General features: G+C 36.5%; 1 protein-coding gene across 1 annotated transcript in view; it reads right to left on the reverse strand.

The window, feature by feature from the left end:
- Nucleotides 1-25,554, reverse strand: part of WDR70 (WD repeat domain 70) — a 234,542-nt gene that overhangs the window by 20,384 nt on the left and 188,604 nt on the right. Inside the window, exons 11-14 of the mRNA XM_006207669.4 lie at nt 23,889-23,988; nt 20,985-21,069; nt 19,382-19,520; nt 1,485-1,585 (exon numbers count right to left, since the gene is read on the reverse strand). Of these exons, the coding sequence (XP_006207731.1) occupies nt 1,485-1,585; nt 19,382-19,520; nt 20,985-21,069; nt 23,889-23,988 (425 nt within the window). The remainder of the gene's footprint in view (nt 1-1,484; nt 1,586-19,381; nt 19,521-20,984; nt 21,070-23,888; nt 23,989-25,554) is intronic.

The raw sequence follows: 25,554 nt of genomic DNA on the forward strand, positions 1-25,554 counted from the left end.
ATGATAACAGATGGAACCCTCAGTGATAAGAGATTAAACATAAGGGAAAGCAAGTCCGTGAGTCAGTGGAGAGGTAACTAGGCAACAAAAGGCTTGTTTAAAAAATCTATAGAAATAACCTAATATTAAGATCTTAAAGAGATATCAATAACATGAAGCAACTTTTCACCCTAAAGGTCATAGGGCTCAAATTTTAGTTTATGTCTCAGATGAAAGCAACCTGGGTGGTCCACATCCCAAGTGGCATTTGTCCACATCCCAAACGGAAGAGTACAAGTATCTGGAATTGAGTCAGCTTGGCAGTGCTGCCAAGGGGCTACAGCCCAAGAATATGTGGGATTAACCAAAAGTCTACTTAGAATATTTCACTTCTTCTTAGCAATAGCAGCCCTATCAGGAGGAACAAATACAAACAAGCAAATTTTTTAAGTAAAGATTTCAAAGATAGTGCCTTCTACAGGGTGCTGTCAAATGGGGTTTACTATTTTTTCAAGTTAAACAGACATCTTCCCATTCTAATTACACTGGCATTTTTTATTTCTTTATTAAAAAACAAAAACAATCCTATTTGTTTTTGAAGACTACAACATGTAAATTTATTTTATAGGGCAAAGGTTCTAACTCCAGAAAATTCTGGAGGAAATAGGACTGTCTGCTTCTATTCAGAGCCAAATAATGGCCAATAAATACTCATTAATAGAGGATGGGATTCTTTTCCCCCCAAAGAATGTGGGACCTCAAAACAGGTTTATGGAGGAATCAGTAAATTTAGTATGTGAATTTTAATACTAGCTAGTCATGGCTTACTCTAAAGAATGAGCTAATCAGTCACTGTACCTTAAGAGAGAGAAACAAAACCATCCTTTTTTTGGGGGGTGGTGACACGAGTCCACCTTTGTGCCCAAGGAAAACAGAAATAATTGAGGCACTGCCTCAAGTGAAGTTTTTGGGCCCCTGAAACATGTTGGTGTGCTTAAATCTGGCATTTAGGGTGGACAGAGGTTGAAGGGGAAAGTACTTGTGCTGTCCTCCTTTGCTGGCCGAGAACAACCCTGCCAAACATCCAAACTGGTACCTGATAAAAGCCCAAACAGAAAGGGAACAAAATGGACTAGCTGTTCCTATTTCCTGTAAGTGGTTAGTTCCCCACTTTGTTAATCCCTTACATGTATCACTGCTAATGCCACTGTCCAGGGTGGTATGCAAAGTGGGCAGGACTTTTCCCCCCTTGCACTCAACATTTCAGCTAAAGAACTGCAAATCCCCAGGAAACTTTCACTTTGAATTCTGTATGGATCAAGGGAGATATCCAAATCCTCTTTAAAGCACAATACTAGGAGTTTGAGGCTTTACTCTGTGCCAGCTGCATTTTCTAAAAGGGTGGATCCCCATCAAAGAGGGAAATAAATAAAAGCAGAGGTGAAAAAAAAGCCCTCCCCCCAGTTGTTGGCATCCATCTAAAACAGGCAATACTTATGAAATACCTCTGACTCTTGTTGGGGTCATAATAGACTTTAGCCAATCCATTTCCAGTCCCCACCATGATCTGGTTCAGCTTTGGATGCCACAGGCAGCGGACAACACTCTGAAAAGGAAAGGCATGCTAATTAACTAGAGAGATAACATATAAATGGAAAAAATCCTGCTGATACTTTGATGGCTAGTTTACTAAACTGAATATCATGGGGATGGCTACCTCTAAACTTTTAGGACATTTTCTTCTAAACCATGGGGTCGTGTTCCTGAGGTTGTTTCATTCCATCACTTATTATCTGTGTGATACTCTATAAATTTAAAAGATGCTCCCTCCCTGACATCCCTCTTCTCCTTTTCTGGTACTCTAGAAACCACAAAGTTAGGCTTTCCCAGCTTCACTGTCATGTGAGACTGGCATTGTGGAATGCTGGACCCACATTACTGAGTTCATTTTACCACTGAAGCAGATTTAGATCTCAGTGTTTCATGCTTTTACACACACAATATGCCCCTCTGGACAGCATATTGAGACCAGGTGGCTATTGTTTTTAGTTTACAAAGATCTAAATCTCATAAAGCTTTTTCAGGAACAACACACATTTGCAGGTGTTGAATAATATCTCCCTATCTATGAGATAAGCCAGTAGGATAATGCAGAAGTAGACAGAGGTACAAAATACAAAGACTTGACATGAAACCAAATGAAAAGCTGTTTATGAGAAGGTTCACTGGAACTTACGATCCTTTGAATTCATTACTAGTAAGAAAAATAAGTGGTGCTCTGGGGTCGGAAAGAACCATGAGTTCTCAGTGAGAACTACAACCTGTTTTTAATTTTTGCTGAAGTAAGAGGGCAGAGGTGGAAGGGACAGCAAGGACAGAATTAAGGGGAAAAAAGATGAAACTAAGGTTGGTAGGCAGAAATACCACACACATGGATCTGCAGAGCTTACTCTGATATTACAAGAAATGAGTGGAAACATTAATTCAGTGTTCATTGGGAACCTATCCTGTGCCAAACAGCATACAAGGACTAAGGGGAAAATGGTACAACTAGATATTGCCATTTTATGTTCTAATGCTAAAATGCAAATCATGGAATTTCTGTCTCCCAAATCTATCCTGGGCTGAATTTCTTTGGTTTCTTCTCCCCAACCATCCAGCTCTTTTGTTAAGACAGAATATCTGGGAATCTCTGTAATCTCTTTGGATAGAAATTCTGGCTCTCACCTGACTGGCAAAAAAATATGCATATAGTTAAATGGCTACAAATCCTTCTCTGAGATTCCTGAGAAACTAAGGAGGAAATATAAGAGTCTGCAGAACGTCTAATTTATGCCTGACAATACTCTAGAAGATGGTTCTTAACTCTGCATCACCGAGGAGGGTTGAGATGTTCTACTGAGAAAATCAAATCAGAGTGGCTATGCTTCCCCTGTCGTTGGGGGAAAACTAAGTTAAAAGGGCAGGTTTTCACAATTTTAAGTTTTCTTTCCACAACTTTTCTTAAACCTATGGTGCCTGCTACCCAATGTCTGCTAGCAAGTGCTAAAAGATGATAAAACGTATACACTGGTGAGTGAATATTAACAGAAAAACTTGAAAATAGTAAATCATATTTTTAGTAAAATATAAAAATAGTAAATCGAAGTTTGACTTTTTGTGTGTGGGGCTGTCATCATTTTGTGCATATGCTCATGAAACTTACTTTATAATGCATACATATAAAAAGTCATATTTTCTCCTAATAACAGTGTACTTGGTTGGTTAGCTGAAATAAGTGTATCAAAAGTTCATGGTCTGCAAAGCACAGCCTGACCACCAGGAGCTCAGCCAGTAGGACTAATTTGAGAACCATGCCTGGACCACTGGAGATTTCCAAATAGTCAAGACCAGGTATATGGAAATATGAGAAGAATCATAAACATAACTTCATATCCTATCTAGAATAAGTCCATCCAAGCCAATAATCATCGCCTTCAAGTCTCTGCTTAAGTGTCATTACTACCCAGATCATCCTATTTAAAACTGCATCCCTCAAATTCCCTTACTTTCTTTGTTTTCATAGCATGGATCACCTTTCAACGTAATATATAATTTATCATTAATTATGCTTACTGTCTGCATTCCCCACTAGAACATACGTTCCACACAGGCAGATCTTGGTCTGTTTTGTGCAGCTAGAGTAGTGTCTGGTACTCAATAAATGTTTGCTGCAGGAATGAATTAAAAGTTATAGTTCACCCAAACCTAAATGGATTGCTTTACTAGATAGTGTGAGACAATTTTCAAATTAAAATCATTACTACCTATGAGGAATAATTTGATTTCTCCAAATCAGTATAATATTCAAGTACCCTATAAATACAGTAGGGTTAGTTCCCTCCTAATATGGTCCTAAAAAGAGGGATATGCAAGGACCAGAGAGCATGAGAAGATAGTGAGAGGGGCTTTCAAGGGCCTTCAGAAATCTCAGCTACCCACACACAGTCCCAAGACAATTTTTTAAGGACACAGTATTAAAGTTATTTCTCTTCTTTGGTTCCCTAGCGGTCTGGCTAAGCAGTCTGAGATTACTGATTCTCAAATATGTGTTCAAGTGAGCAGGGTGCAGAATTGGAAAGGATCCACAGTGTAGGCCTGGTAAATTCCAAGACACCCAGCCAAATAAGCAGTTTCCAGGGGCAGCAAGTTACTGTTACTCTCTCCCTCTATGCCGAGGGTGTAAATGTTAGAGAGAGGCAACTGCCTAGGCCAAAAGACCAATGTCAGCTTGCTTTCCAGGGAGTCCGAGCTCAGGGCAGTGCACCTCATCCCGTTCACAGCCTTTACTCTCTAACGCCCTTAGACAGCATAAGTTCTCATGAAGAAGCGCATTTACTCCCCTATTCACACAGAAGCAAGAAGAAGGCAAATGAGACCCCTTGAACTAAGCAGTCATTCCAGAGCTCCATCCACTGCAGTGGTGAGTCACCAAAGTGGCCAATGAGAGCTCTGGGAGCAGTTTGACTTAGGCAAAAGATCGTTAAGGCTCAATTACCCTAAGACTGGTTATTAATCAAATACTACAAGGATTCCAAAACATGGAATGAAGAAACAGAATTCAAAGTCAAAGGTGGGTGGGCTTTTTTTTTGTTTATTAATATTTATTGTGTGTGTTTAGCTAACCTCTGTAAACTTTGCAGTTAATGCGGCTCCACACTTCGTCCTGTCAAGGAAATGCATCTTACAGCAGAGAGCTGGCCATCTGCCAAACCAAACAATCCCTGAGACGGCAGCAAGGCTGGGGAGCAAGCAGAGCTTCACGCTGCTAACTTGTCAAACACACATACTGGGTTTTACTTAACAACAACGGGACACGTGCCTGCTAGAAGAAGCCCAAGGAACCATAAGAAGACAGATGAGCTGTAACTACTTAGAAAGAGTGCATTTACTCAATCAACCATCCACCAAGGACTTCCTCCATCCTCTGTTCTTGAAGAGGTACTTCTGTAGCTGGGGGCTTGCCACATTCAGATTTACTGAGTGATGATACAGCAAATGAAGGGTAGAGAGCATGTCTGAATCAAAGGACCAGAGAAAAATGTCATAACATGAGGTCTACATGAACCAAAGGGAAAGCCTTCTCATTGTATTATGAGATTCAAATGACAGAAGACCACTGTGGTGCAAAGAAATAGATTCCACAGTCAGTCTGCAGAGTTTAATATACTGATTTGCTTACTTAAACTGATAAAGTGTTTTATTCTTACACTAATCTACTTCATTTTACCAAAGCATGAGGGACCTGCGTCGGCTTCCCCTAGCTGCCTAAGTGAACTCCATTTTAGCATAAAATTAAGTTTAGTTTTCTAAACCAAAGCCTATTGTCATTTTAGATAATCGGGCAGTGCAGAGCAACCACAGTCTGCCACCCAAGTACTTAGCTCTAGCAGCAGCCACAGAGCGTCAATAACTAGGGGTTGGAGATCATAAGCAAGTTGACAAGGCATTACAAGACTTTCATGCGCTCAACACAGAGATCTTTCTTCTCTGCAGAGACCAAAGGAAAAACAGAGGGGTGGGCTAGGGAAGAAGAAAGCACTATGCGTACAAAAGACAGTGTCAAGATTCCAAAACAGGAATTTGGAATTTACTCCTTAGCAAAAGTAAAAAGGCTAACAAAAATTCCAAGTAATTTATTTCTGTGGTTTATCTGTTTACTTTAAGTGAAATCATGGAAGCAAACAAGGAGAGGAGAAGGAAACCGAGGAGAGAAACGAATTCATATTTTAGGACATGGAGGGAAACTATTAGGTATCTGGAACTTCATGTTATTAAAGTAACTGAATCCTCTCAACTATACCACAAGAGTAGTTATCTCACACCCACTTCACAAGGAGAAGCTGAGGCTTGTAGGAGGCTGGGTAACTTTCCCAAGGTCACGTAACTTGTACACAGAAGAGCAGGGATCGGCAAGGAGGCTTTTCCAACTCCAATGCTTGTTCCTTTAGACTACCTAATTATGTGAAGTCCTATTTTAGAAGTTGGGGAGGAAGGGATGTGGGAGATGTAAAATCATTTCTAAACTCACCTAACCCAGAAGTAGAAACCTTAGCTAGTTTATATTAAAAAGCAGATGGTATTACTAAAACCATAAAGGAAAAAGCCCACCACTACCCAGTTCACAAATGTTACTATAAAAGAAATCAATGCCTGCGTAACATCTTAGGGGTCTGTAATGCACATATCCAAACACTACCCTTATTCTACTTTACAAGCTAAAAGAAGCCCAACATCCTTCATAATTTTATATCTTAAACATGATTATGATGAAACACCATTTCCTGATCCTTCCCAGCTGCTGACCCACACTGTAAAAGAAACTCCATCTGGTTTTTTCATGTTTGGTTTTTGTCATATAGTACAAGAATGAATAAGCTAACTCGGCGATTCCTCGGGAGAACAAGCATTTTCCAGAATTTTCAAATAAGGAGCCTTACACCTGTCTGAAGGAGAGCGTCACACAGTTTTGCAGACATCCTCCAGACTACCCACTGCATTTGAAAGGCTATGTGTATACTGATGCCCAAGGCTAAAAACGCAGATCAAGATGTGAGTCCAAAACAAATAAAAAAGAACGCAGATGAAAATGGAAAGGTTACTGGAGGGGAATTTTCTTCAGATTTCCAGAAGCCCAAGTTTTATTTCACAGAGAAAGAAAAACTGCTTTCCACATTAAGATACTGAGCCAGGGAGGTAGAAGAGTAAGACAGGAATTCTTTGAACTTTTCCAGGCTATTTTTCCTGTCCTCCCATTGCCTTGCTTTTCCCAAACCTGGACTGTTTTGCAGCAGGCATGGGCCATCGGGCTTAGTCTCGTTCCTCTAATGTTCAGGAAGCAAACCTGATGAGTAGGCCTTAGCCTACAATAAATAAGACTCCTCAACACCCACCTGATCTCCGTGGAGACATCCCTTAAATAAAAACAATCAAAGGCATTTTCTCTGCTCTTCTAAGTGAGCACTCACCTATCCTTTTTCCCTCCTCCACATTCCTCCAACTCTAAGGAAGTTCTCCCACAGGGCCAGACTGTAGCAATTGTCACTTTTTGCTGGAAATCTGAATCTTCCTTCTTCCCTGCCCCAAATAATTTTGTTTCTGATAAGTCAGCTAGAAGCCCAATAGTGAAAGGAACAACCGTCTTGGCACCTTCATAAATGCAGGGGTTGCCGCAGAAAAACCAAACAAGGAAAAGTGTTGCTCTATACCTCCATAAATATTTGGTACAGATGCACAGATCATACTTTTTTAAAAACTGGCATCCAGTTATCAAATTAAGTCCCATCAAACACATGGAAAATGCATTTATTAAAATCAGTTTATTTACAGCCTCTGCTTTCAAATTAAGGTAACTGCTAAAGCAGCAAAAATCTGGAACCTGGTAATTGTCCTTGGCACAAAATGAAATCACATCTGTATCTGATAATGAACTTGCCTAAAGAATTTCATCACGAGAAAAAGTTCTCAAGAGAAAAATGGAAGGTCTCTTGGGTAAGAAAATTAAATACAATTTTCTTCATCTAATTCAAAACACTAAATGTTAGTTTGCTCCAACCTGCTATTTGAGAAGAACTTACAAAGGCAAAGAAAGCACAAATAATGACTGAAGAAAATCTGGTAATTATTCTTATTAACAACAGTCTGGGAGCAGGAAACAAACAGGAGGCTGGATGCTGGGGTCCATGTCAGTGAGTGACATCAGTGGTGGGTCATGAAAGGCAAATACCCCAGAGGCCCCGAAGCACAGTGATCCCTTAGAAGCAGCTCTCACTGGAGGCAGGCTCCCGGAATTCAAGTAGAACTTCCTACTGGTGGGCAGAGGATGGATCAAGTATGCCAAGATATGGAGCCCCTCAGGCTTGAGAGGGGCCTGGGGCACTGGAACTTCATGCAAGTCAGTTCTAGCAAACAGTAGCCTTCTCTGTTATATCATATACTATCGTCTATAATGAGGACCAGGTTGTGCAAAAGCTTAGAAAGCACTACTGAGGCCATCTCTCTCAATCAGATCTGTACAGACCCAGAGCCCTTTCCCTTCTTCATTTATCCATAGTGCAACAGAGATAGGCATAAAGAGCATGAACATAAATCTCTCCCTTATATGAATGAACAAAGCACAAATGGATAAAACTTTTAAATCCCTAACTACTGGATAAGAAATATATTATGATCAAATCTCAGAAATCATCAAGTATGTAAAACAAAAATATATATATATATAGGAAAAGCTCAATCTTCAAAGATAAACTATACAGGAGTGTAAGGCACTATTTGTCTTAATACAGTATATGTAAAGATGTCTTACAAATCATACTCTTGTATTTAGCCCTTTGGGGGTCTCACAACCCTTCGTCCTACAAGACATAGCATTATCTATCACTCCAAAAAAGGAACACTGTCCTGGGACATGTGTTAATTATAGAACTTTTTCTTCCCCACACTATATATAATTGTGAAAGTTTGGCTAGAATTCCAACAGAACAGCTGGAAAACTTGTTACCAAAGATCGTTCATCAAGTTCTGGTTGGGACAGGAGAAACTGTCAAAGAAAATCCTACAAAACAAAGTCCTTCACTTGGTCTTCTACCAATGGGATGTAATAGGTGCTGAGGTGAGACGATGGAGCACCAGTCACTACTGTACTGTATGTTTATACATTATACAAAGAACAGTGTCGTTTTGAACACATTTAAATACCTACAAAATCAAGTACTTTTTTGATATTTTATAGAGTCAAGTATGTATCTCCTTCAGGGTTGTATTATCTAATGCCCAATTCTTCATCCAGTTTCACCATTCATGGCAATTATGTCTATACAAGGAAGTACAGATATATTTAAATACCAGTTAAATAAAACACCAAACTCTTGTGTAGAAAAGGAAAAAAAGGTTCTAATTAATCAAAAGGGAAATACTGACTGTTTCTACTCTTTTGAAGGACTAGAAATAGAAGCAAAACAGTAAACAGAAAACATTTCCTTGAAACTGCTGACACCAAGTAAGTAGTAGATGCCTCTTAACACTGTATGTTGCAGGTTAAATGACACTAGAAACATGAATAAACTACTTTTTTTGAATAAACTATTAAACTGGACAAGCCCTCCTTTTAATCCTCATTCATCTGCCTTCGATGATTTGTAAAACCTGAAGCAGTATGTGATAGGCTCTTCATCTCATTGTAACTCCCAAAACGAGATCACTGTCAAATAGATAATTATAGGAAAAGACATCTCACCATTGGTTTTGAAACTGATTCCCACAGTAAACATTACCTCAAAGAAGAGAATGTTGAATAGAGAATCAAAATAACTACATCTGAATTAAGGGTCTACTGGCTAAATTTATAAATTGTTTATTAAAGAGACTGAAAATGAGAACGAAATAAAATAATAAGCACATCAGAATTTGTCTTCTAAGGAAGAATAATGATTACACTTTTGATAAAATATAGTGACAAATTCCAATTAATAATATTTACTTCCAAGCACAGTGTATTTTACAAAATAGATCCAGGAAACAGATCATATTCATTAACAGTATAACCACCAAAACAAATTATATTCATTAGAGTTTCAAATTACCAGCACTTTAAGCATCCGCAGTAAATTTGTTTCCTCCACTGAACTCAAACACAGCTATTTTTAGTAAGTCTGAAAAAGGATCATCTCAAGTTTTAAAGAAGCAGACAATTAAAATCTGTACTTCTTTCATCAAATCTAAAAGAAAACATATTTATGCTCTGAAATTCCAAATTAATTAGAAAAACATTAACAAAAAAGAAAAATAAGAGAAGATGGTATGAAATAGGCCATTATAGTAAGTCCCAATAAGAATCTACTAGAATAAAATATATTAAAAGGAAAAGCAAAATTAACAAATACATTTTTATTAAACACCTACTATGACATGCATTGTGCTGGCCTTTAGGAACAATGCCCTTACCAGCCACATGGCAATGAGGAGACCCTTACTTCAATTTGGTCACTGGAGAATCTAGAAATGACTGACAAGAGTGTGTCAATGATAACTAAAGTGTTGAGAAAATGTGACCCACAAGGAAATGTTAAAACAACAACAACTAAGTCTGGTTTGCTTAGACAAGATAAGACAGCACAGTAACTTTATAATCTTCAAGGAAATAGAGGATGTTGACCAGCTGTTCTCCAATTCCTTGAGGACTAGAGTAAAGGATGTGGGCTCTAAGCATGAGAATGTGAGGCTAAAAGAAAAGGGAAAAAAAAAAAATTTGACGGTGAGGGATTTCATAACCAGAAATGAACTCTTTAGGGAGACTATAAAATCTTCTGTTAAAAGTTTACTTTTCATGTTAGGATAGTTGAGCCATAGTTCTCAGGTGGGCAAGAAGGTGGACTCTTGGAAAGTAATATCGAGACACTGAGCAAAGTGTTCCTGATGCCAGATGGCAGCTAATAAAGAAGAAGCCAGCAACTCTGCCTGTGGCATAGTTATGTCAAGGGAACACATCACCAGAGTAAGAGAGGTGACTCACACTAAGGATCAAGGCCATTACTGTATTTCCCACAATATGAATGTCCCTACGAATGTGCAGCCATCTTAGAAGCTTCCTCTTAGGCACATCTGCTGCAATTTATACTATTTCATTATTTATTTCATATAGTGTTTTCCATCACTGTTACAATTTGTTTGATTAAAAAAATCTCCCAGTTCCGTGTGAGACAGAGGGATCACATTCCATTCAGTCTCTCTCTCTCAATGCAGTTATAAAACCTAAATTTGAGGATTCTGAAAAGCAAGCAGTCCAGAATTCAAAGAAAGTGTCACTGAAGCAGAGGTGAGTTTACTATTTCCCCAATTCTGGTACTCAGATCTCTCCCTCCTCTCACCAAAAACAACCTGTTATTAACAAAATAATCAAAGTTTTAAATAAAGACAGGATCAATCTAACTGAGCTTTCCTTTGGCCTCAGGCTTCAGTATGGCTTGGTATATAGCACTGTTACTGATCTCATTTCTTCTTAAGTATTGGAATTTTATTCATTATGAATTTTTTGCATTAATTTTTGTTTTTTATAATGTTGCGTTAAAATGTTAATTTATCTTGATTACTGAGTTTTTTGGGCCTCCTTAAATTTTGTATTTGAGCCTGACCCTTGTCCTGGCCTTGCCTCAACCTGTATCTTACTTTATTATACAAAAATTAGCTCGAAATAAACCATGCACTCAAAATAAATCACATAAAACTTCTAGAAGAAAACAGAGAAGAAAATCTGTGTGACTGGGGGTCAGTTAAGGAGTTTTTAGATACGACACTAAAACTACATTCTATAAAAGAAAAAAACTGATACATTAGACTTTCTCAAAATTAAAGTATTTTGCTTTGTAAAAGACCTTGTTAAGGGGGGAATAAAAAACAACAAGGAACAGATTGGGATAAAATTTTTATAAGTCACATATCCTAAAAAGAACTTGGCATCTAGAGCATATAAAAGACTCTCAAAATTAACAGTGAGAAAACAACCTTATTTAAAACTGGGCAAACAACTTAAACAGACACTTCACCAAAGAAAATATAAAAATGAACACATGAAGATACTCAACATCATTAGCCATCAGGAAAATGCAAATTGTAACCGTGATGAACTACCACTTCACATGCCTATCAGAATGTATAAAATTAAAAATGTTAACAATACAAAGTGTTAGTGAGGATGTAGAGCAAGTAAAAACACACACTGATGGGAATGCAAAATGGTATTATTAATCTGAAGAATGGCTTGGCAGTTTCTTATAAAAATATACACTCAGCCCATGACTCAGCAAGCCTACTCTTAGGCATTTACCCTAGAGAAATAAAAACTTATATTCAAACAAAACCTATATATGAATGACTACAGCAGCTCTATCCATAATCTCCAAAAATTAAAAACAATTAAATGTCCTTTAGAAGATAAACAAACTGTGCTATTCCCATACAGTGGAATACTACACAGCCATAAAATGTAACAAATTATTGATCTGCATAACAAACCTGTATGAATCTCAAAGGATTCTGCTGAAAGAAATTGATCTTAAAAGGTTACACACTGTATGAGACCATTTATATGATATTCTTGAAAAGCCAACACTATAGTGATGCAGAACACATCAGTGAATATCAGGGATTAGAAATGGAGGGCAAGGAAGTGGGTGAGGGTATGACCATAGAGAGAGAGCACAAAGGAGATTTGGGGGAGTGATGAAACTGTTCTGACCCTGTTGTATTGACAGTGACTACAGGAATCTAAACAAGTTTTTAAAAATTACAGAACTGTACACTTTAAAAGTAATAAAAGAAAATCAGCACTAAACTAATTCCTTTCCTTTTCCCTAGGTAAAACATTTTAAGACTTGATAAGGTAGATATTAACAGTTAAACCATCATGAAATTGGTGTTTTTTTTCCTCTTTACTCTCATGTGTCTACAGATGAACACTCAACTGTACTCTTAAATCCTGAGAACTACTGTCCTGGAACATCCATAGCATGATACCTTTAGGTGCAATGAGAATCAAGAAGTAATTTAATTAGGTCTTACCAGCCCCACCCTGGACACTGAGGCTGACTTACTAGCGACTCCAGCCGAGTTACAGTTACTGTTTAAATTGAACTCTGGTTTGCATGCTGCTGGCTTTAGGAAATCCCCAAAAAAGGGTTTAGTAAGTTAAATCACAAAAGCAGTAAAAATGCAGTATTGTTTTTCATCATAGCCCAATAGCATCTCTGTTTGTATTAAAGAAAATACTTCTACAGAAAGTAGCAGTGACTGATCACTGTGCTTCTTGACAGTAAAATAACCATGCTGAAAGTTAGCTCATGATCCTGGGGAAAGGCAGTGCTTGAAAAAGAACCACGTGACTGCTGTGTTGGCAAATTTACACTAAAACTCCAGCATCTTCTACTTACTCCCAAGTTCCCTATCACATACTCATATATCTCAGAAGACCAGGGAACACCCAGAGCTCACTTACCCTGTCTTTCTGTTCTCAAGTAGCAAACGCTTCATAAACCTATGTTGAGTCTATTGTCTTCATTTGGCGGTGGGAAAATTGACAGATTTTATTAAATACAAGCATGTTAATCAGGATCCATCTAGAATCTACACTGTCTAATCCTCCTAAGAAAGTGAATTACAATAAAATATCATTAAGCTGATACTGTTTTATTCAAAATAATACATAATTCAAAGCAACTGCTATTTCCCCACCAGCCAGCTGCCTGATTGCTATTTAATAAAAATCACATAATGGAAAGCTAGTTAACTCAAAGCCCATTTTTTTCCATCCCCTTGTGCTTCACATTAAAAAGGTTTCACTGTATTTTAGAAAACAGATAAATGCCAAATATAGTCTTTTTTTCAAGTTTATTTTCAGTTGGCATTTGCACTGCCAATAGCTCAAGTTCCCTCTGTGTACTATTTCTTATGTGATCCTGACTGGGCAAAGACACTGCTGGACTCCTTTATTTCTAGAAAACTTTTAAAGAGGTGCACTTCGGCCTGAGCTGGGACTTTATATGAGTGGGACAGATCATTAGCCTATTTCCAGTACAGAATGGAAGAACAGATGAGTTCCTCAGCATCTTCAAAGAGAAGCTTTCACAGGCACAGCTTCTTTAATTCATTAAGTTTGAAGCAATTTCCCAGATTAGTTATATCTGTATTCAAATATGAAAACAAAGATACATTCCAAAGCCAATTCTGAGGACCCCTGGAATAGCCATTAATTTGAATGACCTTTCTGCTCTCCTTCACATATAAAAATAATGGGGGAAATGACTGTGTATCTGAAGACTCAGCATGTCCTTTACACTTATAAATTAAGATAAACAGCTAGATTCATGAAGGATCTATTATTTCATGGCCCCATTACAGCCATTTATTCTTTTTCAATCTGTTTGGATTTAAAATATTCATATTCCCTCCTAGTAAGAACACAAAAACTTTTTATGTGAAACGCAAGTGGTAATCCTTTCATTTTATATGTTATATGTCATTTTATATGTTAACACATAAGCAACTTTTTTGGACATCAAAATTCATTAATTTAAATATCTGGGAATAATCTATGGGTGATGTGATAAGATATGATATTTAATTTCTCAATGATCTCTTGTTAGTTTTTTAGATTTAATATGTACTACTTTTATAATCAGAAAAACTCAATTAAAATACAAAAAGCTAATCTGATGTAATCCTCACTAAAATATATATATGAAGAATGTATGTATATATCAAGAATTAGATCTTACAAGGTGAGGAAAACTAATGTGAACTCAAGTTCTCTTCAGAACTTCACCTAATTAAATAAAGAAGGAAACAAAGTTGGTATTTTTATGGAAATTTTTGCTTTTTTTTTTGTTAAGAAATCTCTCTCTTTTTGTTACATAATATGGACCTTACCTTCTCCTCAGTATATGAAGTAGGCTATCTCTGTAATTGGACAAATAGGTCTGAAATAACAAACTTTCCCCTCCTTTTGGTAAATATATAAACTGTAACTTAACATAACTTTAACAATAATTATATACTTTTCAACCAATACCTATGATAATAAGGGGTAAAGATACAGCCTGTAGGTAGTAAGTAGATAGATAGATAGACAGACAGGTAGATAGATAAATTTGGTAGAAAAACTTCAAATTTTCTCTATCTTTTAAGTAAAGGCCAGAATTAATATTAAAAAGAAATAGAAAAGTCATTATTTATAATTTACTTTCCTCCATTTGACAAAGATGAAAATAACTGACAAAGTTCTGGGAAGGCAAATCCAGAATATAAATACTTTCTGTAACTATAGGGTTGGTTCTGTGAAAAAATTAATAACAATTTTTCAAACTCATAGAAAATACTAATATTTGACACTCTTGAGTTTTCTTTCTGAAAGAACATAAATGAGGTGTGCATAATCCCAATTTCATACTTCATAGGGAAGGAATATTCCAGAGAACAAGTAGCGGTAGAAAGAAACAAAAATCTAAGAAAATCCTTGTTCTCTGCTATCTATTCTCTTCAATGGTTAAAAAAAATGTTCCTAGAGATAATCAAATATGCTTTAGATAATCGCAAATGAATCTTTTTTTCCTTTTCAAAAAAGTTGTACTTATCTTTCTTATGTTGGTACTAGGATTCTCAATCAACTTTGAAATGCCTAAGGCAGTCTAGTTGAAAATGCTACAGCAAATTTCCCTTCCCTTCCCATCAGTGGCCAAATGCTAGATCAGTTGTGCTAAATGCTATAGCTACGTTTTAAAAATAAAGGTTTCGCTTTTTTCTCTTTTGACCTCACTTTTGTTCAGTCAGTGTTTATAGAAACAGAAATACCCAAGCAAACAAACAAATCAGAAGAGAAGTCAGGATCAGGTGTGAAATTTCTGACTTTTTTCCCTTGCACTTTTTTTCTTTGCCCAAGGGAATGTCTGTTATCTCTTTTAAATTACTCTTTTAAAGCAACTGAGGTGAAGAGGCCATCATCTTAAATAATACCAGGTCAAAACAACTTCATTTCACTATGCTTGGGTTAGAGAGTATAAATGGTTAATATGCTAGTACAAATGCATAAACCATGTCCCTTGATTTATATTAGTGAAAAAGGAAATTCTATTAGTCATTTTTCAACAAATTATAGTTTGGTGAAAAAAATCACTAAGCTATTAATAGTTTAAAATGTTATTTCAGAGCATTTACCAAAATAACTGGAACTTTGTAAAGGCTTAAACACTTCTCTGTTTCTTCTAAACATAATTATTCCTTAAAATATTCATATGCAATCTCCAAATTACATTTTGTCCATTCTTTCTCTCCTGTGTTTTTCTCACATAAAACAGAATAATAGAAGCCTTTTACACAATATATAAAAAGTCTACGGTCCCATCTCATACAAAAATAAAAGTGAGCTTGTAAATTCAAGATTCAAGTCACACTCTGGAATTTATCTTAGAAAAGAGGCTAAGCACATTACTCAAATCACAAAGAAATAGATGATAAATGAGGATATGCATTTTTTTAACTTGAAACAAAATTGGACTATAAAGGAAACATCTAAAAATAATTTTAGCAAAATTATAAAATGTGTACAAACATCATATAGTAAAAATAGTAAATGTTAAAGAAACATTTGTCATCTAGTGAAGAATGTTGAGAATCTCTACATTGAATAGAGAAAGACAATTTTTCAAAGCATATGACAATGCAGAGTGTGTAATTAAAACCATCTTTTAAAGTTTGTTTCAAAAATAAATATGGAAAATGTAATTGTTGTAAATTTAATAGCCATTTATTGTGAAGATTGGAAGATAGTTTTAGTTATTAGGAAATTAATTTTATAGATTGTTAACACCTCCTAACAGAAAACAATGTTTGGCTCCCTACATGTGTTGACCTAGGCATTCCAGAATATAACTATCTAGGGGTTTATTTGGTTTCAGAAAAAGGAATGAGAGAAAAATATAATCAGTCATACTTTACTGAAGAAAATGGAGACATGTAGGACAGACATAAAGCCACCTTGGCCTGCCTGGTCAAATAAGCAAACAACTAAATGTTGCTATTAAGAATATGAGACGCTGCTTTTTATCAAATTAAAACTCATTATAGCAGAGTGTGGTATTTCCAAAAGAAATAACTATCATGGCTTTTAATGACAAAACACAAATAAATAAAAGAGGTGTTATTGGCCTTTCTAGTATAGTGTCCACCCTCTTCATCCATTCCAAAGAATGAGTTTGTTTATTTTCTTACATTCCAAGAAGACTTAAAACTTGAGAAAAGAGATCAAAGGGGCAGTTTAAAGTCCCTTTAGCATACCATTCTACAATATAAACAGAAAGCAATGCTGTCTGATGTTAACAACCAAAAAAAGACAAACAAATCCTCAATCAATGATTTAAAAGGCCACATTAAGGTGTGTGGTTTTGTCCCTATTTGAAGTTCCCTCTTCATCCATTAATTAAAATGGGTCTCAAAGTCTGTTTCCTGACTTTTCTAAGATAATTCAATACATGGTATATTCTGTCTACTTAATGTCCTCACTCCCTTGTTTGCTTCTCATCACTTGCTCATCCCTTAAATGCTCCAGTTTCCTAGGGTTCATCTTTCTCTATCCTTTATGCCTTTGCCATGACCAAACTAGCCAGCAACCAACATTTCAAGCATACACTATTAGTACTTCTCCCCAAATTGTGCCTTCTTTCTTCTGAGCACCAAACTCATCTCCCCATCTGCCTTCTGAGCATCTCCACGCAGAGGTCCTAAAGGTACTTCAAGTTCAACATATCAACAACAAAACTATTTTTCTTCTAAAACCTGCTTTCTTCTTTGTTTTAATCTTAGGGAACACTGACCCAGTCTCCTAAATATAAACCTCAGCCTTCATATACAAATGAATGCCACATCCTGTAAATCTAACCTCCATACCTCAGTAAAAATTAACTTCTAAAACCTAGATCTGAATGTCTCATTCCTCTGCTTAAAAGGCCACAAAATAAAGTCATCTTATTATTACGGTATACAAGGTCAGTTTACCTTTCCATTTCTAGATACTTCTCTCCTGCCTCACTCTCCCAAGACACATCTGTGCTCTACAATATGCATTACTGGCACTTCCCAAGTATACATTCACGCAGTCAATAAACAAGCGCCATCTACATGCCAGCCACTGTTTTAAGCATCAAGGATATCGCAGTGAAAAAAATAAAGTTTCTGCCCTCATGGGCTTACATCCAGTGGAAGAAGACAGACCAAAACAAGCAAATATATAATAGACAAGGTGGTGGTAAGTGCTATTGAGAAAAAGATGTAGCTAGGAAAGAAATTTAGAACAACACAACAAACAGCGTGTTCCGCACAAGTAAGAAATCCAGCATATCTTTAAGACTGCAACCATACTTCTACACCCCTTAATTTATTTACATTTCAGTTTAAATTATAATTTAAAAACACAACACCATGAATAACACTGAGATGTATAGTCACTGAGAGGCATAACAAAACACAGCTTACTTCTGGAACAACCAACTAAAACAATAATTTTATTTTTTGAGATTAAAGTTGAGGAAGTCACCAGTGTTTTTCTTTGATTCTGGTGTTTTAGTTGGCTCCTGGATGCACCCTAAAAAGTATTATTCGTGCTGGTACATTTCAAATTATGTCATGAGATTAGTATCTGTAAAACTTAAGGACTCATCTAGAATTAGTCTCATTGTTAGTTCACTGCCTCTAACTATACCATGGTTTTAAATTTAAGGCCTACAAATTAAGACTCCATTGTAATACTAGAATATTAGAGACAGGAGCTTTTTGCTGGTGATTAAAAAAGAGTTGTTCAATTGTCTGAATCATTTAAGTACATAATATGTCTCAACTGTTTACAAAGAGCTGAAACAATTGGAGAAACCTACATAAGAGCACTGTTTAAGATATAGGGTGTTACTAAAGGATTTGACAGCACGCCAAAGAAAATTTGCACTGACATTAAATGGCCTGTTTCATACTCAGAAAATAACAATGATTTGCTTCAGTATCTAAATAATAATACATACTTTGAACGACTTTAAAGGAACTCAGATTTTCCTCTGGGAATCTTCACTATTATTGTATTACATATGGCTCCAATCTCGGGACATGAATTAATGAATGCATGCATGCATACATGCTGGTATTTTAGTGCTTACGTAAATCTGTAAAGAAAACTAAAGGGCTTTTTTTTTTGGATGTATTTAAGTTAAATTTGAAATGTTTTAAACTTCCAATAACTAAACAGAAATTAAGTTCAATGGAAGCTAAGTCTTACTTTTTTTATTTTTAATGAAAAGTACTGGGGATTGAACCCAGGACCTCATACATGCTAAGCATGTGCTCTACCATCGAGCTCTACCCTCCCCACTGAGCCTTACCTCAAGTGACAACTCTGACAGGGAAGACTCTGTCAAAGTTTTCAAACAATGATACATACACTTCATCACATTCTCAGGGCGTAACATTTCACTTCTGCCCATAATCCCTGAATCCTCACAAACAGGCACATTGTGGCAAGTTCCTTTCTGTGTTCTACACGACGATCAGTTTCTCCTCTCCTCAAATTGGTTGGCAGAGGGGGTAAACATCCCAGGCCCAGCTGAAATTCTGACTAAAGTGTGGGCCCACAGGAAATATTGGGTCAGGGGAGAGAGGAAGGTAGTTAAGCCAGTCTGCAATGTACTAATAATTCCTGTGTTGGAGAAAAAAGCAGCTACTATTGCACTATAAGGGCAAGGGCTTACGTTCTGTTTAAAAGCCAAAACCAAAACAAAGACGGCTAAAAGGCAAACTTGACTTCATTCTCAAGACTGGAAGAAAAGAATATACATACCGCATCCGTGATGTCTATTTCATATACCCTTTGGAAAGTCCTGCGCTCAAAGAAAACAAGTTTGCCGCTGCCACATCCCCTTTGAACAGATGTACCGGTGACAATCAGTTTATCATCTGGACTGAAACAACAGTCAGTCCTACAGACAAAAAGAGTTTATAAATACAGGCTTATGACCCCACAACAGTGCAGCGATAATGAGTGAGTTAAATAAAATAGAGCAACATCATTGTAATAAGACAGAACTCTCATATAGGGCTTATAATAAGTCAGGCACTTACATTAATTCACTTAATAATCCTTTGAAGTAGATACTATTATTCCCATTTTACTGACGAGGAAACTGAGGCAGAGAGAGGTGAAATAAACCTTGCTCAAGATCACAAAAGTAAATGGTGCAGCTGGGATTAGAACCTGAATAGTCTAATTACAGAATCTATGCTCTAATTTCTATACATTATAATATCCTTTAATGCAAATAGAGTGTGGGAAAAACTCAATACAGACATTGACAGTGTCTATACACAAATAGACATTGTATGACTAATGTCTAAGCAGTGGTTATTTTGACCAGTTTTGGAACTGTTTTTTACCAGCACCACCTCTCAAGTAATTCGAGTTTTGTCAAGTCAAGGACCATGAAATGAGAAGCAGGCTGCACCGCTGGAGCCTAATTGATGGCTATGATTCAGCAGCTCTTGTGATTAGAGGTCTGGCCACCTGATTGTGAATAATCTAAGACATACCCAAAGATGTTATGTCGTTAGCATTACTTGCAGCAGGCATAACAGCTCAAAAAATTCTCATCACCTATAAATTCATGTTTGTTTGTCCATCTGTTTGTTTTAACAGATAAATGCCATGGGCAGCAGACCATGTTAGAGTTAGTGCTCTGATATTACACAGTTTCCTCCATCTGATGCTTCCATTACCTTCATGCTTTCCTTGTTGGTCATGATTTAACACAGATGTGAAATTTTATTTCTACCAAAATAGAAAATTTTGCTTAGGCACTAACTGTACAGCTCAGAGGTCAAATCCCAACGTAAGCTGCCTCAGAAAAATCTTTAAAGCTTCAGTTATCAACTTAGTAGAATGGATAATAGGGTTCAATGACTTAGAGCGAGACAGTTTCAGTAAGTGAAAGTTACCGAATTATTGACTGGAATGATGGTTTAAAAAAAAAAGAGAAAATGACATATAATAATATTCAGTAACTATGAAAAATTGCTTTAATGGTACGAAGATTCAAATTTTAAAAGACAACAAATATGTAGGCCCACCTTGTCATTTATATTTATACACTTAAAAGAACAGTTCAATCCTTTAAGTATTTTTACTCCCACAAGACCTGTGTGTGCATACAATATACACACACAAACCCATGAACACACACCATTTCAACATCAACAATAAAATTTTAATTCTGAAGAATGTACAACGAAAGGAAAAATAAAATGCATCTTTTAAAAAACCTATTTCAATCACTCTTCAAGTCCCTTTTCTAGAAGATCTAAGACATATAATACAAATTAACATGAAGATAAAGAAATTACTTTTCCATTCTCTTATGCTTATCAAATATTAAAAATATGCTACTTACATTGGGAACATGGTGGGAAGACCCGAGGCTGAAAAGAGTGGCTTATTAAACTGTCGGATATCCCATAATTTTAATGTATCATCACCTGATAGAGGAATAAAAGAGGAAAAAAAAGACAGAAAATAAATTTACCAAAAAGAACCAATTCCAAGTTCAGAGTTTGCTAAACTTAGTGTATAACTATAAGAAGGAAGAAAGGGAGAGAGGTGGGGAGGGAAGGAGAAAGGAAGGAGGAAGAAGGGAAGGAAGGAGGGAAAGAGATACACGTAACATGTTGTACTTTTTTAACTGGGGAGCTTGAAAGCAGTAGTTGGGAGAATAGTAGAAAGACACATGATAATGAATTAGCCTTCTAGAAATTACTTTCCAGATTGTTGTAGCATCTGTAGGCTGGAAAGAACCCTGGAGAATCTACTCTAAAGAGTGACTTTAGAGCAGATGGTAGTTTCCCAGTGGTATACTTGAGCATAACCTGACTTCTTAAGAAGATATTAATTTAACAACCATCCAGACTGAAAGCAGTTCAATTCATAACAGATTCTTTTTCCCACTAGTGTGTGGGTGAAACTATCCATTAACATTAATGAGAGTGAACCATGTGCTTCCCTTCCCTCCAGTGTAACTCTATCTGTGGCTATCAGTCTTCACTTTGCTGGGGAGTACAGCTTTTCCAAGCCATTTAGAGAATAATGAATATTCTTTAAAGAATCACTTTTTAAAAAATATTTCTATAGGGCTACTAATTCCTAACCATAATGAAAGCCAAAACTCATGTAAGTAATGTCTTGCTGTTCTTTCTCCCCAGTGTCCACAGCTGAGACCTGCCTCAACCCCTCGGGTCCAGTGAGCAATCAGTACCAGATGCAAGTGAGGTGAGTGGAGAGTTCAGTAAAAATCCCCATTCTCTCCCCAGCGACCCTTCCTCTGAAGCCCAACTTTTGGCAGGTGCACTAATCTACAACTGGCTGGATTAGAGACCTGCTTATACTTGAAGAACTTTTTAAGACTCACCTTTATGCTTTTAGTCTTGGGGGGAAAAAAAGGTTACATATCCTCACAACCTTCAAACAGTAAGAAAACATTAATCTGAATTAAACACTTTAGCTAACCTGGCAGTTTACGTAGCTAGCAGGAGCACCTTACGACACCCTGGGGGCTCTGCTGAACAGACAGACTTCCATCTGCCATATTCTACAAATCCAGGAAGGAACATGATGGAGTACAGTGTACATGTTGTGGACAACATGTTACCCAATAGCCATTACAGAATGGAAAGGGAAGGTAAAAATTATCACTAAAATGGCTTTGCCTGAAATGGAGTTAATCCTATACCTCTAAGGCAGTAATAATCTATTGGGTGAGGGCTAGCCTATTTCAGAATCCTCTGGAAAGAATTTTGAAACTACATTCCCCTGTTACTCCCCTGTTCTCTCCCCACTCCACCTCTGAGATTCGGGTATATCACTCTAAAGATGCAAGAGTGAATGTGAGAATTTCCAATTTATCATTTGAAAAACCTTCCTAGGGGATTCAGATACACTCTTGGGGTAAGAATCACTGCTTGTAAGTGAAGAGTATAGTATATAGGTTTAATTAAGAGTCCTCTTAGGACTCAAATAGCAGTTTAGAATTGATGAACCAAAATGCATATTTTATACATATCCACCTTTGCCGTGTATACCATAAATAGAAAATACATAATTAAAAAAAATCAAAGCACATGCACATGTAAGTGAGGGTAGTTTGGGTGTAATACACAAGGCTTCCTTGGAAGAAAGAGACCCTGAATAGAGTTCCCAAGAGTAAAAGGACAGCCAAGCTGAGGGGAAAGCTGTGCCAAGTCTATGTTCTCCTTACCTCCACTACCCTCCACACCAGGTTGTAAATTTTTTCAGGAAAGGAGCCCTATCTATCATGTTCACAGTTTATACCAAGAACCTAGCGCAATGCTAGCTCAGAGTAGCTGCTCAATACACAGTAGTAAAGTGAGTGAATGACTAAATGTAGTGTTGCTAGAGTAGTCTGGCCTACAGTATAAAGACTAAATGTGGGAGGAAGGTACAGCTCAAGTAGTAGAGCATGTGCTTAGCATGCGCAAGACTCTGGGTTCAATCCCCAGTACCTCCTCTAAAAGTAAATAAATGAATCTAATTACCCTCCCCAAGTGGGGGGAAAAAAAGACTAAATCCTTTATGGAATATTAAAGGTCATCTGTGACATGGCTCAAATCTACCTACCCTGATTCCCTTCTCTCCCTACAAAAGGTCTACCTGAAGCTCCTCAGTCATGCCCCATACTTCCCCTTCTTATGCTTTGTTCATAGGTTGCCCTCACTAGCCTCTTACTTCTTCTATCAATGTACAACTTATCCATGTGAGAAAGGTTTAGCAGAAAGTTAGAAACAACCTGTATTCAACTACATGAGTGTGGATAAGTAAACTTAGAATACAACCATGCAGAACTATGTAGCTATTTTTTAAAAAAGTCCAAGTATACAACTTTTTAAAACTGAATTTAGTATTTGAACTGAAAAAAAAAATTCAATGGTCAGCAAATAGAAGAGTTTGAAATGCTAGACCCAAAACTATAAAATGATGCACAAAAAATACAGAACATCACTACAAAATTTCATAAGGTAGAGGCAAAGGTCATCCTTGGAGTCTCCAAACACTGATGGAATTTGAAGCTAAAATAAAAACTTAGGCAAAAAAGTACATATATTCTAAATTTTACTTGATACTTTTTAATAAAATAATATTGCTAAGTTGGAAGTGCATTTTAATGAAAAAATCAGACTGGCAAAGGGACATTAACAATACGAAGTGCTAGGATATTAGTGTGACATTTGTTAGAGTTAAATATTTCATAAATAGAAACACATCAAAAAGAAAGCTTTCAACCTACCACCACGAGAGGCAAGGACATTACCATCATAGGAAAAAGCCACACAAGAAGTGTCTGTGCCTGGGTCATGAGCTTGTTTATAGTGGAATTTAGGATGAACCTGTTTGTGAAGACAAGCAAAGTGTTACCATTTCATATGAATTCAGATAACATTTCTGTGGCAAGAATGTTTTACTTTATCACCCAGAAAATGATAAACAACTATATGTAAAATATTAATTTCACCTGATTATAGTTTTCTTTATTCTGGAAAAAATTTCAGAAGGCTTTTAAAAACATCCATTTGCTTTAATAAGAGAAAAGAAGAGATAAGTTCTAGTAGGAGATATTTTCCAGACTGCCTTAGTAAGCTCTGAGCAACACAAGACTGGCACAGCAGTTAGTTTTTATTATATTTATAAAATTACTGGAATCATTTCCTGTAGTTATCTGAAGAACATAAATTACAAGTGAACATTATTAACTCAAAAATATCATTGTATCCCTAGTATATGCCAGATATTGTGCATATGGTTGTAGGTCTTCAACTATCTTTTTTTTTGTATATATATATATATATTTTTTTATTGAAGTATATAGTCAGTTTACAATGTTATGTCAATTTCTGGTGTACAGTATAATGCTTCAGTTATACATGAACATACATATATTTGTTTTCATATTCTTTTTCACCATAAGTTACTACAAGATATTGAATATAGTTCCCTGTGCTATACTGTATAGACTTGTTTATCTATTTTATATATGTCAGTATCTGTGGTCTTGAACTATCTTTAATGTGCTTGTAGGATGATGATGATGATGACAGTTAACCCTTCCACAGTGCTTACTGTAATCTAGGCACTATATCCTTTACTATCTTGCCTATTGGGCAATCACACTACAATATTACCTTCATTTTACAGATTCGGAAACTGAAGCACAGATTATCTTGTCCAAAGTCACAGTTAGTGGTTAAGCTAGGAGTTTGAACCAAAATGTCTGCTCTCAAACACTACACCATACTCCTTCTCTACTGACATATGTCAGTAGTCTGTTTATTTCTAATGTCACTTCTGAACAGTTGAAGGCTGATAAAAGTAACTCTACCACACTAATCCTGCCACCCAGTCATGATTCAGTAACCAGAACAGGCCAAAGTACCAGGGAGTCAATTATTCTAGAACCACCAGGTTGGATAATTCCACCGTGAATGGCCAGGGTAATTATTAGTGATGACAGCATGTAGGTCTCTCCTAGGAGCCATGGTATAGGAATACAGGTGACCTCATCTCCAACAGTCTTGCAGCAACCCAAACAAAGAATCAGTCACAAAATAGCTCACACGTGTTAGCCTCCCAACAATATCCCTGACACTCCATCATTGAGCTTTTACCTAAAAGTTTCTGGTAATGAGGAGCACACTCCAAAAGCAGGTGTTTTTTGTTTGTTTTTTTTTAATAACTTGTACATACTGAGTTAAAAATTTTCTCTTTCTTCTTCTGGGTGAGTCTTCAGTATTTATATTATAGACAGTTATCACGCTTGTACCTTTCATGGATACAAACAATCCATTGATTCATCTTTTTTTTTAAATTGGTCATCAATTGTATGGCAGACACAAGGGTTAGCAGGGAAATACAAATGTGCAGAGATTAACTCAGCTTCTCTCCTCAGAAAGTTGACA

The sequence above is a fragment of the Vicugna pacos genome, chromosome 3 (assembly GCF_048564905.1).
Source record: "Vicugna pacos chromosome 3, VicPac4, whole genome shotgun sequence".
Taxonomy (NCBI): Eukaryota; Metazoa; Chordata; class Mammalia; order Artiodactyla; family Camelidae; genus Vicugna; species Vicugna pacos.